Genomic DNA, 13,201 nt, shown 5'->3' with positions numbered 1-13,201 from the left:
GTGCCTGCAATGCTTTGACAGTCCCTGTAATGTTTTGACAGTCCCTGCAATGCTTCGACAGTCCCTGCAATGCTCTGACAGTCCCTGTAATGCTTCGACAGTGCCTGTAATGCTTTGACAGTGCCTGTAATGCTTTGACAGTCCCTGCAATGCTTCGACAGTCCCTGCAATGCTCTGACAGTCCCTGTAATGCTTTAAAAGTCCCTGTAATGCTTTAAAAGTCCCTGTAATGCTTTAAAAGCCCCTGTAATGCTTTAACAGTCCCTGTAATGTTTTGACAGTCCCTGTAATGCTTTGACAGTCCCTGTAATGCTTTGACAGTCCCTGTAATGCTTTGACAGTCCCTGTAATGCTTTGACAGTCCCTGTAATGCTTTGACAGTCCCTGTAATGCTTCGACAGTCCCTGTAATGCTTCGACAGTGCCTGTAATGCTTCGACAGTCCCTGTAATGCTTCGACAGTCCCTGTAATGCTTGAACAGTCCCTGTAATGCTTTGACAGTCCCTGTAATGCTTTGACGGTCCCTGTAATGTTACTTTTTGGCTCATTGAACATTCTGGAAATGCGTCCCATCACACACATTTATATCTGATCATCATTTGTGAAAACCTACATCACATCACAGACTGATGAAGCTCACTCACTAAATGTGTTTTCCAGCAGAGCTTGTGCATTTATTAGGCTTATCAGGTAAAACATTTATCCTACTCAGCTGAGAGCACACTTTAAAATTAAAAATGTGTGCACATCTTGGCATTTCTATGCAATAATCCAAAATACACTCAAAAATGGGTTAATAAAACCATAATTAAAGTTTTGCCATATTATACAACGACTTGCTTTATTACCCTGATGCAGAGTTCAGACTGCACGATATTCAGAGTAGTGGCGTCACAGATGTTTTCACACTGCATTGCTATCTGGCGTAGCGTTCCGTTGCTGCTGTGTTTACTCTGCAAGATGGATCGGCAATTCACACTGCATGACTTTACAAAGGGAAAAATTACAAACTACATCTCACAATCAAACACACGCGAGAAGTGACATGGAAACAACACCAGGTCACGTAGTACATCTTTTGTTGTTTATTACAGAATGAGAAAGAAGCCTTTAGTGGCGTAGGGGATTTACTTCATTTGCTCACCTGGCTTTGAAGGGAATTAGCGATTTCTCTTCACCTTTTTTTTCTTTGTGGACCCGGCTGTGGTATTGCTCAGATGACACGTCAAACAGACACATGTGCTCCTGGCAAATTTACACTAGATTTTCATCCATTTCATGAATCCAAATAGACCAAAAAAGCCCTTTTAACTCCACCCCCAACCTCCCTCACTGATTTGCCTGTGATTTCAGGTTTGTCTGCGATTTCTCAAAACATGTCAGCGAGTCAAAAATCAGTGCTAAAATCATGCAGTCTGAACTCAACATAACTTGCTTAATTAACCTAGTTAAGCTTTTAAATGTCACTTTAAGCTGAATACTAGTATCTTTTTTTTTTTTTTCTTTTTGTTATAATAATTTTTTAGGGGTTTTCACCTTTATTGGGATAGGGGAGTGGAGATTTTACAAACAGGAAAGTGTGGGGAGCAGAGATAGGGGAAGGATCGGCAAAGGACCTCGAGCCGGGAATCGAACTCGGGTCGCCGTGAGCACCTTGGTGCTATGTGTAGACGCACTACCACTAGGCTATCGGCGCCGACTGAATACTAATATCTTGAACAATGTGCCGTCATCATGGGTAAGTTGAAAGAAATTAGTTATTAGAAATTTGTTTAGAAATGTGTAACAGATATTAGGGAGAAAAAAAACATAAAGGGGGTTAATTAGTGGTGTAACAGATCATAAATCTCACGGTTCAGATCACAATATGGTATTTTAGTCACAGATTGGACCATTTTTCGGATCAGCCAAAAAGAGGAGATGACATACCATTTGCTGTCCGATTATTACAAAAATAAATTTAAAAATATTTAAAATAAAATTAAATAATCAGATGAATAAAAATAAATACTAAACAGAAGTCACTGTTACTACTACTGCTGCTGCTGCTGCTGATGATGCTAAATGTTCAAGGACCCACACACAATCGTGGACACACTCTTGATCTACTTATAACTAAGGGTTTACACATTTCATCAACTGTTGTTAAGGATGTTGCACTATCTGATCATTTCTGTATTTTCTTTGACATATTGATCACTCCAGCTATTAAAGACAGATCTGTCTCTGTCAGAAAGAGATGCATAAATGAGAACACTAATGAGCAGTTTATGAAGGCCATATCGCTAACACCAAGTATATCTGCAGACTCTGTTGATTCTCTTCTTGATTTATTTAACTCTAAAGTTAAAAATGTCATAGATGACATTGCTCCTGTTAAAGCCAAGAAGATAACTAGCAGGCAAAGGGGATCTTGGACTAGGTCCCTAAAAATACAAATGGCGAAAAGACAGTGCAGAAAAGCTGAGCGTATGTGGAGAAAGACCAAACTAGTAGTCCATTATAATATCTATAAAGACAGTCTTCGTGCTTTTAATATGGAACTAAAAACTGCTAGGCAGACTTTCTTTTCAAGCCTTATAAACAGCAACGTAAACAATGCTCGTAAACTCTTTGCAACGATAGAGAAACTCACAACCCCCCCCAGTCGGATTCCCAGTGAGCTACTCTCTGAAAGCAAATGTAATGAGTTTGCTCATTTCTTTACTGACAAGATCAATAATATCAGAAAGGCAATCAGCTCATCCAATCAGCCAAGTTGTGTCGAAGTCAGACTAGCTCAACCACAACTTAATCAGACATTATGTCCGATTTCATGGCAATTAATGGCAAAATCTTAGAAGAGATCATGCAAGTTATGAAAACATCAACCTGCAGTCTTGACACGCTCCCCACATCATTCTTTAAAACGGTGTTGACCTGCTTAGAAATGGATCTTCTAAAAGTGGTAAATGCTTCACTTCTCTCAGGGATTTTTCCTAACTCACTTAAAACTGCAGTTGTTAAACCCCTCTTGAAGAAGAGCAACCTGGATAATACCCTATTGAGCAATTACAGGCCCATCTCAAATCTCCCTTTCATTGGCAAAATCATTGAAAAAGTTGTTTTTAACCAGGTTAACAAGTTCCTAAACTTCAAGGGGTGTTTGGACAATTATCAATCTGGTTTCAGACCACATCACAGTACAGAGAGCGCCCTTATAAAGATAATCAATGACATCCGCCTAAATACAGATTCAGGCAAACTAACAGTGCTGGTACTGCTCGATCTCAGTGCTGCATTTGACACTGTCGATCACAGCATACTTCTGGATAGGCTGGAAAACTGGGTTGGGCTGTCTGGGACGGTCCTCAAATGGTTCAGATCTTACCTTGAAGGAAGAGGTTACTATGTCAGTATAGGTGACCATAGGTCGAGGTGGACACCCATGACATGTGGAGTCCCACAAGGCTCGATTCTGGCACCACTCCTGTTCAACCTTTATATGCTCCCTCTGAGCCAAATAATGAGAAAGAACCAAATCTCCTACCACAGCTATGCTGATGACACTCAGATCTACCTAGCCTTACTGCCTAATGACTACAGCCCCATTGACACCCTCTGCCAATGCATTGATGAAATGAACAATTGGATGTGCCAAAACTTTCTTCAGTTAAACACAGAGAAAACTGAAGTGATTGCGTTTGGGAACAGAGATGAGGTTCTCAAGGTGAATGCGTACCTTGGCACTAAGGGTCAAACAACAAAACATAAGGTCAAGAATCTTGGTGTGACTCTGGAGTCAGATCTGAGTTTTAATAGTCATGTCAAAGCAGTTAGTAAATCAGCATACTATCATCTCAAAAACATTGCAAGAATTAGATGCTTTGTTTCCAGTGAAGACTTAGAGAAACTTGTTCATGCTTTTATCAGCAGCAGGGTGGATTACTGTAATGGCCTCCTCACTGGCCTTCCCAAAAAGACAGTCAGACAGTTGCAGCTCATCCAGTACGCTGCGGCCAGAATTCTGACCAGAACCAGGAAATCAGAGCACCTCACACCTGTCCTCAGGTCTTTACACTGGCTCCCAGTCACATTCAGAATAGATTTTAAAGTATTATTACTGGTCTATAAATCACTAAACGGCCTAGGACCTCAATACATTACAGATATGCTCACTGAATACAAACCTAACAGATCACTCAGATCTTTAGGATCAAATAGATTAGAAATCCCAAGAGTTCAGTCAAAGCAGGGTGAATCGGCATTCAGCTACTATGCCCCCCACTGCTGGAATCAGCTTCCAGAAATGATCAGATGTGCTCCAACATTAGGCACATTCAAATCAAGACTGAAAACACATCTGTATAGCTGTGCCTTTACTGAATGAGCACTGTGCTACGTCCGACAGATCGAACTACTATGTTTTTCTCTTCTTTTTAATTCTTTTATAACACATTTTATCAGCTTTTACTTTATTTTATTTCTATTCTTACCATTTTTATGTTTGTTTTTATTTCTCTTACAATTGTTTCTTTTATTCCTGTTTATGTAAAGCACTTTGAATTGCCACTGTGTATGAAATGTGCTATATAAATAAACTTGCCTTGCCTTGCCTAAATGTAGAAATCTAACACTATCATTGGTACAACCCATATTAATTTAACTTGTCTATAGCACTTGTTCGCTGCTGCTCTTATAGTTGTGTAAATTGCTTCCTTGTCCTCATTTGTAAGTCGCTTTGGATAAAAGCGTCTGCTAAATGACTAAATGTAAATGTAATTTGAGTCTCTTCTTCAATAAATAATTCAGTTATTCACTCATTAATCTTCATGTTTCGTTGCTAGATGATCATTGTTGAAGAATTATTCAGTGGCGTATTTTTGATGGCCTTTTGGTTATATAATGTAATAGCTGCCTACATCTTTCAGTTTTGAGCGACAAGTTAAACGCATATGATGGAGATTTTAATCTTTACCATAAACGTCGGTGGTTTTATCTAAACTATAAACTGTTCTTGCAGTTCTTCTGTGTTATTTGACTGCTTGTAACTTCATAACGAACTCAAAACACTGAAGAGACTGAATCTCTTTCGGGATTTTTGCGTTTTCAGATTTAAATGCAGCGATTTGAAGGATTAATAAACATATGCAAATCAGCATCATTTATAATTAATGTTGTTTGGGTGTTGAGATCCTGATCTTTTAATGATTAATCGTGCAGCTTACACTGAATGCATTAATGCAGGCTGAACTAACAGTGACAGAAAACACCTTTAATAACCTTAGAAACCCACCACATCCCCAATAACCCACCACAACTTCTGCCATCATCATTATATTTTACAGGAACGCCTAAAAGCTTCCATACATCTGATCTGAATGACGCGAGAGATCTCTGTGATACTTACAAATTTAGGATTAATCGATCAGTAAAAAAGCGTATTAATCTGCGGGTCATGTGTGTTCAAAACCATGGGTTGTGATCTGTACGAATCACAGATCAACTGTGATCCTTTACACCACTAGGGCTAATAATTCAGACTTCAGCTGTATATATATATAAATATAAGAATAAAAGCAGCAGCTGAAGCACACGGATGTAAACGAGAGACATTTATTCTGTTCAAAAAGAGAGAAATGTGAGACACTGGAGTAACAGTTTCATCATTAAAAACACAAAGAGTGAGTGTAAAGTCTCTGTGCGAGTGTGTGTGAGGACTGGATGCCAGCCCATAATAATCTCACATCAGTGTCTGGAGCTCAGACTGAGGGCAGTGATGGATGTTGGTCTGTTCTCCGTCAGTTTAGTCCCACAGTTTGATCTGTCCATCCCACCCGCAGGTGATCACCTTGGAGGTCTCGTGCGGATGCCAGAGTGCGCTGATACACACTTTATCGTGCGCTTTAATGCGGTGGTAGAGTTTAGTTGTCTTCCAGTCCCAGATGTTCAGCTTCCCATCAGCGTCTCCCGAAACCACATAACTGCAAAACATTTAACAGAGGACAACAGACAGAGGAAAATTAGTGCCGGGCAAACATGAGTCATGATTAATCACATCCAAATTAAAAGTTGCCTTTATTAGTTTATTAGGTACACCTGTCCAACTGCTCATTAACTTAAATTTCTAATCAACCAATCACATGGCAGCAGCTCACTGCACTTAGGCATGTAGACATGGTCAAGACGATCTGCTGCAGTTCAAACTGAGCATCAGAATGGGGAAGAAAGGGGATTTAAGTGACTTTGAACGTGGCATGGTTGTTGGTGCCAGACGGGCTGCTCTGAGTATTTCAGAAACTGCTGATCTACTGGGATTTTCACGCACAACCATCTCTAGAGTTTACAGAGAATGGTCTGACAAAGAGTAAATATCCAGTGAGCGGCAGTTCTGTGGGCGCAAATGCCTTGTTGATGCCAGAGGAGAATGGCCAGACTGGTTCCAGCTGATAGAAAGGCAACAGTAACTCAAATAAGCACTCGTTACAACCGAGGTCTGCAGAAGAGCATCTCTGAACACACAACACGTCCAACCTTGAGGCGGATGGGCTACAGCAGCAGAAGACCACACCGGGTGCCACTCCTGTCAGCTAAGAACAGGAAACTGAGGCTACAATTCACACAGGCTCACCAAAACTGGACAATAGAAGATTGGAGAAACGTTGCCTGGTCTGATGAGTCTCCATTTCTGCTGCCACATTCGGATGGCCGGGTCAGAATTTGGCCTCAACAACATGAAAGCATGGATCCATCCTGCCTTGTATCAACGGTTCAGGCTGGTGGTGGTGTAATGGTGTGGGGGGGTTTTTCTTGGCACACTTTGGGTCCATTAGTACCAATTGAGCATGGTGTCAACGCCACAGCCTACCTGAGTATTGTTGCTGACCATGTCCATCCCTTTATGAGCACAGTGTCTCCATCTTCCGATGGCTACTTCCAGCAGGATAACGCACCATGTCATAAAGCGTGAATCATCTAAGACTGGTTTCTTGAACATGACAATGAGTTCACTGTACTCAAATGGCCTCCACAGTCACCAGAGCTCAATCCAATAGAGCACCGTGGGATGTGGTGGAACGGGAGATTGGCATCATGGATGTGCAGCCGACAAATCTGCAGCAACTGTGTGATGCTATCATGACAATATGGAGCAAAATTTCTGAGGAATATTTCCAGTAGCTTATTGAATCTACGCCATGAAGGATTAAGACAGTTCTGAAGGCAAAAGGGGGTCCAACCTGGTACTAGTGAGGTGTACCTAATGAAGTGGCTGGTGAGTGTGTATATTAGTAGTAGTAGAATTACAAAAATTACAAGATATTTAGAATAGATATTTATATTATTATTTCTATTAAAATTTTATTTATATTATTATTATTACTAACACTATTATCATTATTATTATTGACTAATTGTTAGCACATCAAACCTAGGGCTTTTATTTAAAAAAAATAAACAAAAAATATAATCTACATTATAAAAAAGACTATTTTTTGGAGAAAAAAACATGTAATTAAATGTTTTCTTAAAGTTGTGCAGCCCTTAACTACCTCTCTATCTCTCTTTTTAGTCATAGCATAATAAATGTGAGTACACAATAGTATTTAAAATATAGTCATCATATTAAAAACAAAAATAAACCATTTTAGTGTTGCTTAATTTTAAAACAGTTATTAACTTCTAAAACAGGTGTGAGTGTGTAGAGGATACAGGACCTGATTGAGAGTAGCTGATCTGAACACAGCAGTATGACTGACCTCATGTCCGGGCTGAAGTCCACCTGACAGGCGTATCCCGCCACCATGTGGCCCTTGAAGATCTTCTTCTTGTTCAGACGGAAACGATTCTGAGCTCCGAAAATCAGGATCTGATTATCCATCGACTGACAGGCCAACCACTTCCCTGAGGAGATTACACACGCATGAACAGATGTACACAGAAACAAACACAGACACACACACAAACACAACAGGAACACAAATGTCAAACAAATAGAAAAATCACTCTAAAAATTGAGAAATTAATTGATTTAAATTGTGTCAACAACAAAAGCATCTTCAAATAAATAATAATTCCCACTTATAAACAGACACATTTAAAGTTGTTTATTTATTTTCCATTTACTAAAATAAATAAAGCATTTTAAAATGAAATGCACAAATATATACCTTTAACTGCTAAAACTAAAAGACTAAATAAAATAGTAACTTTATAATAACAACACAGTATGAATCATTTATGAAGTATTATCATCTAGTGAATTCAGTATCTGTTAATTATTAACTCTACATTAATAAACATTAGTAGGCAGTTTATAACTGCAGCTACAAATGCTGTGTTCTTGACTTATAACCACATTTATAATGTGCTTAATAATTGTACTTTCAAACTTTGTTAATGATTTATTTTCATTACTAAATTAAGTGTAGCATTATTTACAAACCATTTATTTAAGCAGAGTTGTTTTTTTTTTTAGATGATTCAGAATGAGTTATTAAATGATTAATAAACTATTTAAATTAACATTTATAATTCTTATTATTCAGGCATATACTAATAGTTAATTTGTATGATAATAAATGCTTTATTAACTCAACTTCATCCAGTTGTGACCTAATCTAAAGTGAGGACTATTAATGCTTTATAAATCCCTTATAGAAGACAATTAAATACTCAGTTAAATTCTAAACAGGAAAAAGAACAGATAAGACTATTCATTTCTATTCATCTGAAGATACTCAAATGAAACTGTATTAAATAAAATAAATCTTTGCAACCTAATCCTAAATAAAATTACTGTACAGTTTAAACACCGCATCCTATTATATTGTTAAATTACTATATTGTTGTTGTTTTATCCAGTTTTATGTCGTATTTTGACCCTCCTGTTAATCAGCAATGTTTAAACTTTACAGGAATTGTATTTATTAGATAGGATTGCAAAGATTACAGTTCATTTGATACTGAGCCTTTAATTGTCATTTATAAAGCATAAATAGTCCTCACTTTATAGATTAGGTCAGGAAACTGCATGAAGTTGAGTTAATAAAGCATTTCTAAACATACATATTAACCATTACGATATGCCTGAATAGTCAGATATATAAACGTTGATTTCAATAGTTTATTAATCATTTACTAACTCATTCTGAATGATCTTAAAAACCTCCAACTACCCTTAAATACAAATAGTTTGTAAATAATGGAATAGTTAATATAGTAATGAAAATAAATCATTAACAAAGTATGAAAGTACAATCATTAAGCACATTATAAACAATATAAATGTGGTTATAAGGATTCGTAGCTTCAGTTATAAACTGTTTACTAATGTTTATTAATGTAGAGTTGATGATAAACAGATAATGAATTAACTATTTGCTAATGCTTAATAAATGATTCATAGTGTGTAGCTATTATAAAGTGTTACCGATCTGGCAAATCAATGACTAATAAATCATGTAAAATGCATTTAAAAATAAAGATTATATAACATATAGGCTACAAAGATTATTATTATTATTATTATTATTATTATTATTATTATTATTTTGATGTCATTTAAACCATGACTACATGCATCACACATCATATTAAACAAAAAAGCATATATTTAATAATATTTGTCTAAATTATTGCATTGATGAAGGTTATTGGTCAAAGGGAGGAATTGACAAATTATTTTTAAATAAAAAGAAACACAAAGCAGTTTATTAATTTAACCATGATTAGCGCAAATTTATAGCGAACATCTTAAAAATAAACTACACTTTAAATTGCATTTAGAACAAGGTTAATTGTCCTGGAGAACCTTCAGTGTGAAGTAAACATAATTTGTAGATGTTAAATTCTGAATTAAGGTTATTGGTGATGCGGTCAGACGACACTCACCATTGGGCGACAGAGTGACCGCAGGCATGGAGTGCATACTGGGCTCAGCGATGTACTTAAAGTCCACAGGAATATCCCTGAGAAAAACAAACATTTCATACATTTTCAGACAAATCTGACCCTGCTTGAGGAACGCCATTAATACAAGCAACATCTGTAGGGAATAGAGTGACAATGGGGAGTCTTTATTTGCAATAGTTTTATTCCCATTATTTTCTCGGGCTTTTCTCTCTATTGATACATCTGGGGGTTTCTTTTATTTATTTTTACTCTAAAATATACGTTAATTCTTTTTCAAAAATTTCCTAAGAGATGTTTAACAGAGCAAGGATGCTTCTCACAGTATTACCCCATTACATTTATAGAGAAAGCCTTATTTGATTTAATTCAGCTGGAATTTTCTTTTGCACACAGATGTCTCTGTTAATGTGTAGTTGAACAGTGGCGTTATGTTCATTGCTGTAAAACAAGTGTCCTGCTTGTGAGAGTGTGCTCTTGTTGTCGTGTGGTCAGTAAATGCTCACTCTTACATCTCTGATACATTAATCGACATTAACACTGGGCATTTATCAAGTGTGCTTCAGACAGGTGAGTGGGCTCGACAAACAACCTGTAGAATCTCCATCTCTCTCTCATAGTAAACAGTAGAAGTAGTAAAATATATATATTAAAAATAATTAAATAAATAAAAAATAAATAATAATATAAATCTGAATAAACTGTACATCTAACCAACATTTTAGGATGAAACAGTAATAATAAATAATAATAATAATAATCAGTATATTTACAATAATTCATTTATAATATTCTAGATATATGTGTGTGTGTGTGTCTCTCTCTCTCTCTCAAAAAACAACAACAACTTACTTCCCCTCCTTACTCTAGCACCTAATTCTCTTCACACTACCAGTTCCTCTGTATAATCAGTACTTGTGTTGTGTGTGTTGCCTCTTCTTGGTGAATCTCTGAATGCCTCCTTAAAGTCGCTTTAGTCAAAAGCATCTGCTAAAAGACTAAATGTAAATGAATCTCTCACCACTCCCAGACGCGTAGACTCTTGTCGTCAGAGGTGCTGACGAAGCGACGGTTCTCGTCCACGAAGGTGATGGTGTTTACAGCACCCAGATGCCTGTCGTACTCCTGGACCACTTCACCAGAGCGAATGTCCCACTGACAAAACACACACAAAACCAAAATTGTCAGGGGGGAGGTGTCTGAATAAGGGTTCGTAACTATGTACCGAATTTCACACGGCCGATTTGATCGGGTACTATACCAAAGTTGGTGACCCGAGGATGTTACAGACTGTACCAAAAAAGCTGAGGTGGGGGAGGCTGGATGGTTAGCACGGATGAAATTACAGGAGTTTTTTCAGGTGAAATAACAAAACGGGAGGGTGGCGGGAGATCGGTCTGAAATACGGGAGTGTTGGCAGGTATGCTTTACTGACTGGGTAGGTGCAGAGAATATTGACAAACAGCAGTGTGTGTGTATGGATTATCCATCCTTTAGCAAAATCTACTAAAGTCATCCACGACTGTAATAGTTTGACTGCGGTGTTTACATGTCTCCTGCTGTGTTTAAAAGTCAGTTGGTAAGAGTAAATGTAAATTACATGCATCATGATTTCATAATAACTCTAACAACAACATCGGCACTTGGGTTCATACCTGGACGATCTTCTTGTCCGACATTCCTGCCACGAGGAGGTTTTGTTTGTCCTCGTCTGGGTTGAACTTCACGCAGTAGGGAACTTTCCTGTTAGTGAAGCGTGAGATACACTGACCTGAAGAGCAAAAGAGATGTTTACAGCACAACTACAGGATACACCAAAACACACATGCTGTATTTCAACCTGAGGTGGTGCCTTTCTTTCTAATATTCAACAGACTAGAGCAGGGGGTCGGGAACCTTTTTTCAGCAAAGAGCCATGTCTGATTTTTTTTTTAATCAAGTGCATTTATTTAAAGAGCCATTGGGGGTGTGTGCATATAACAAAACCTTTATTTATGTCCATGCACAATTCAAAAATCAGCAAATATTACGCATCACAATGTGTTAAGAAAGGACAAATGGTAGATTTCTTTTCTTTTTGCCATCGCCACTCATGAGTGTTATTCGTATTTACATGCATGAGCTTACCACAGAAGTTGCTCGCCCTTTATTGGTGTCACGATTCGAGTTAAACCACAGCACCACACATGTGCGTTAATTGAAACGTCCTTTTATTTTAAACTGAGTCCATATTCATTTAGCTGTAAAAATACAATATAAAGGGAATTGTAATAGTATTTTCAATAGAAAAATGACTTCTAGAGACAGTTATTAATTTTTAAACTTTATAATATTATTGAAGAGAGACAGCTGGAGAGCCATATGTTTTTCATCAGAGAGCCACATCTGGCTCCCGAGCCATAGGCACCCATACTCCTGGACTAGAGTCACAGAAAGTTTAAGAAAGGTCACCTATTACGCATATTTTACAAGATGTAAAATAAGACTCTGATGTCCCCAGACTGTGTGTGTGTCTGTGTGAACTTTCAGCTCAAAAACTCCTGATACTGCCCCTTTTTTGGCTTTGATCTACAACCTCTGATCAGAAAAGGTTGAAACAGTATGGGGGAAAAAAGAAAGTAGTGATTTCTAAATGTACTTTGACTTGTATTTCATTGCAGACAAAATAACAAACATTATTTAATGTCTTCCTTATGAATTGTGTTGTTATTTTTTAAATAAACACAATTCAATTTTGGTTCTTGCAACACATTTCTAAAAAGTTGTATCGGTAAAGCGTTTAGCACTCAGTAATGTTTCCATTCCTTTTCACAACACTTAAAAGATGCTTAGGGACTGAAGACACCAAGTGATGAAGTGTTTCAGGTGTCATTTTTCCACCACAAGTCTTAAAACGAGCAAAAGTACGGGTCTTTGTTGTTGCAGTTTGCACTTCAAAATGCACCACACATTCTCAATTGGAGACAGGTCGGGACTACGGGCAGGCCAGTCAATTCCTCTAGATTCCTTGAATCTTTTAATGATGTTCTGCACTGTTGAAGGTGAAATATCCAAATGTCTTCCTCTCTTTCTCTGAGGAACATTGTTCCTCAACATTTCAATCATTTTCTCATGTATTTGTTGGTAAACTGGCGATCCTCGGCTCATCTTTGCTCCTTAAGGACTTGTTTCCCTGGATGCTGCTTTTGTACCAAATCATAATTACAATCACCTGTTGACATCACCTGTGTCAAATCACATCATTATTTCACCAATTTACCTGATTACTAGCTCTAAACTGCTCCTGTCACTGTTTATGGAGTGCTGCTTGAAC

General features: G+C 37.5%; 1 protein-coding gene across 1 annotated transcript in view; it reads right to left on the bottom strand.

The window, feature by feature from the left end:
• Nucleotides 1–5,581: 5,581 nt before the first annotated feature.
• Nucleotides 5,582–13,201, bottom strand: part of cdc40 (cell division cycle 40 homolog (S. cerevisiae)) — a 36,193-nt gene continuing 28,573 nt past the window's right edge. Inside the window, exons 11-15 of the mRNA XM_056445278.1 lie at nt 11,544–11,659; nt 10,910–11,043; nt 9,871–9,947; nt 7,737–7,881; nt 5,582–5,963 (exon numbers count right to left, since the gene is read on the bottom strand). Coding sequence (XP_056301253.1) covers nt 5,786–5,963; nt 7,737–7,881; nt 9,871–9,947; nt 10,910–11,043; nt 11,544–11,659 — 650 coding nt within the window. The 3' untranslated portion in view covers nt 5,582–5,785. The remainder of the gene's footprint in view (nt 5,964–7,736; nt 7,882–9,870; nt 9,948–10,909; nt 11,044–11,543; nt 11,660–13,201) is intronic.

Source organism: Danio aesculapii, chromosome 20, assembly GCF_903798145.1.
Source record: "Danio aesculapii chromosome 20, fDanAes4.1, whole genome shotgun sequence".
Classification (NCBI taxonomy): domain Eukaryota; kingdom Metazoa; phylum Chordata; class Actinopteri; order Cypriniformes; family Danionidae; genus Danio; species Danio aesculapii.
This window is presented reverse-complemented; position numbering and strand designations above follow the sequence as displayed.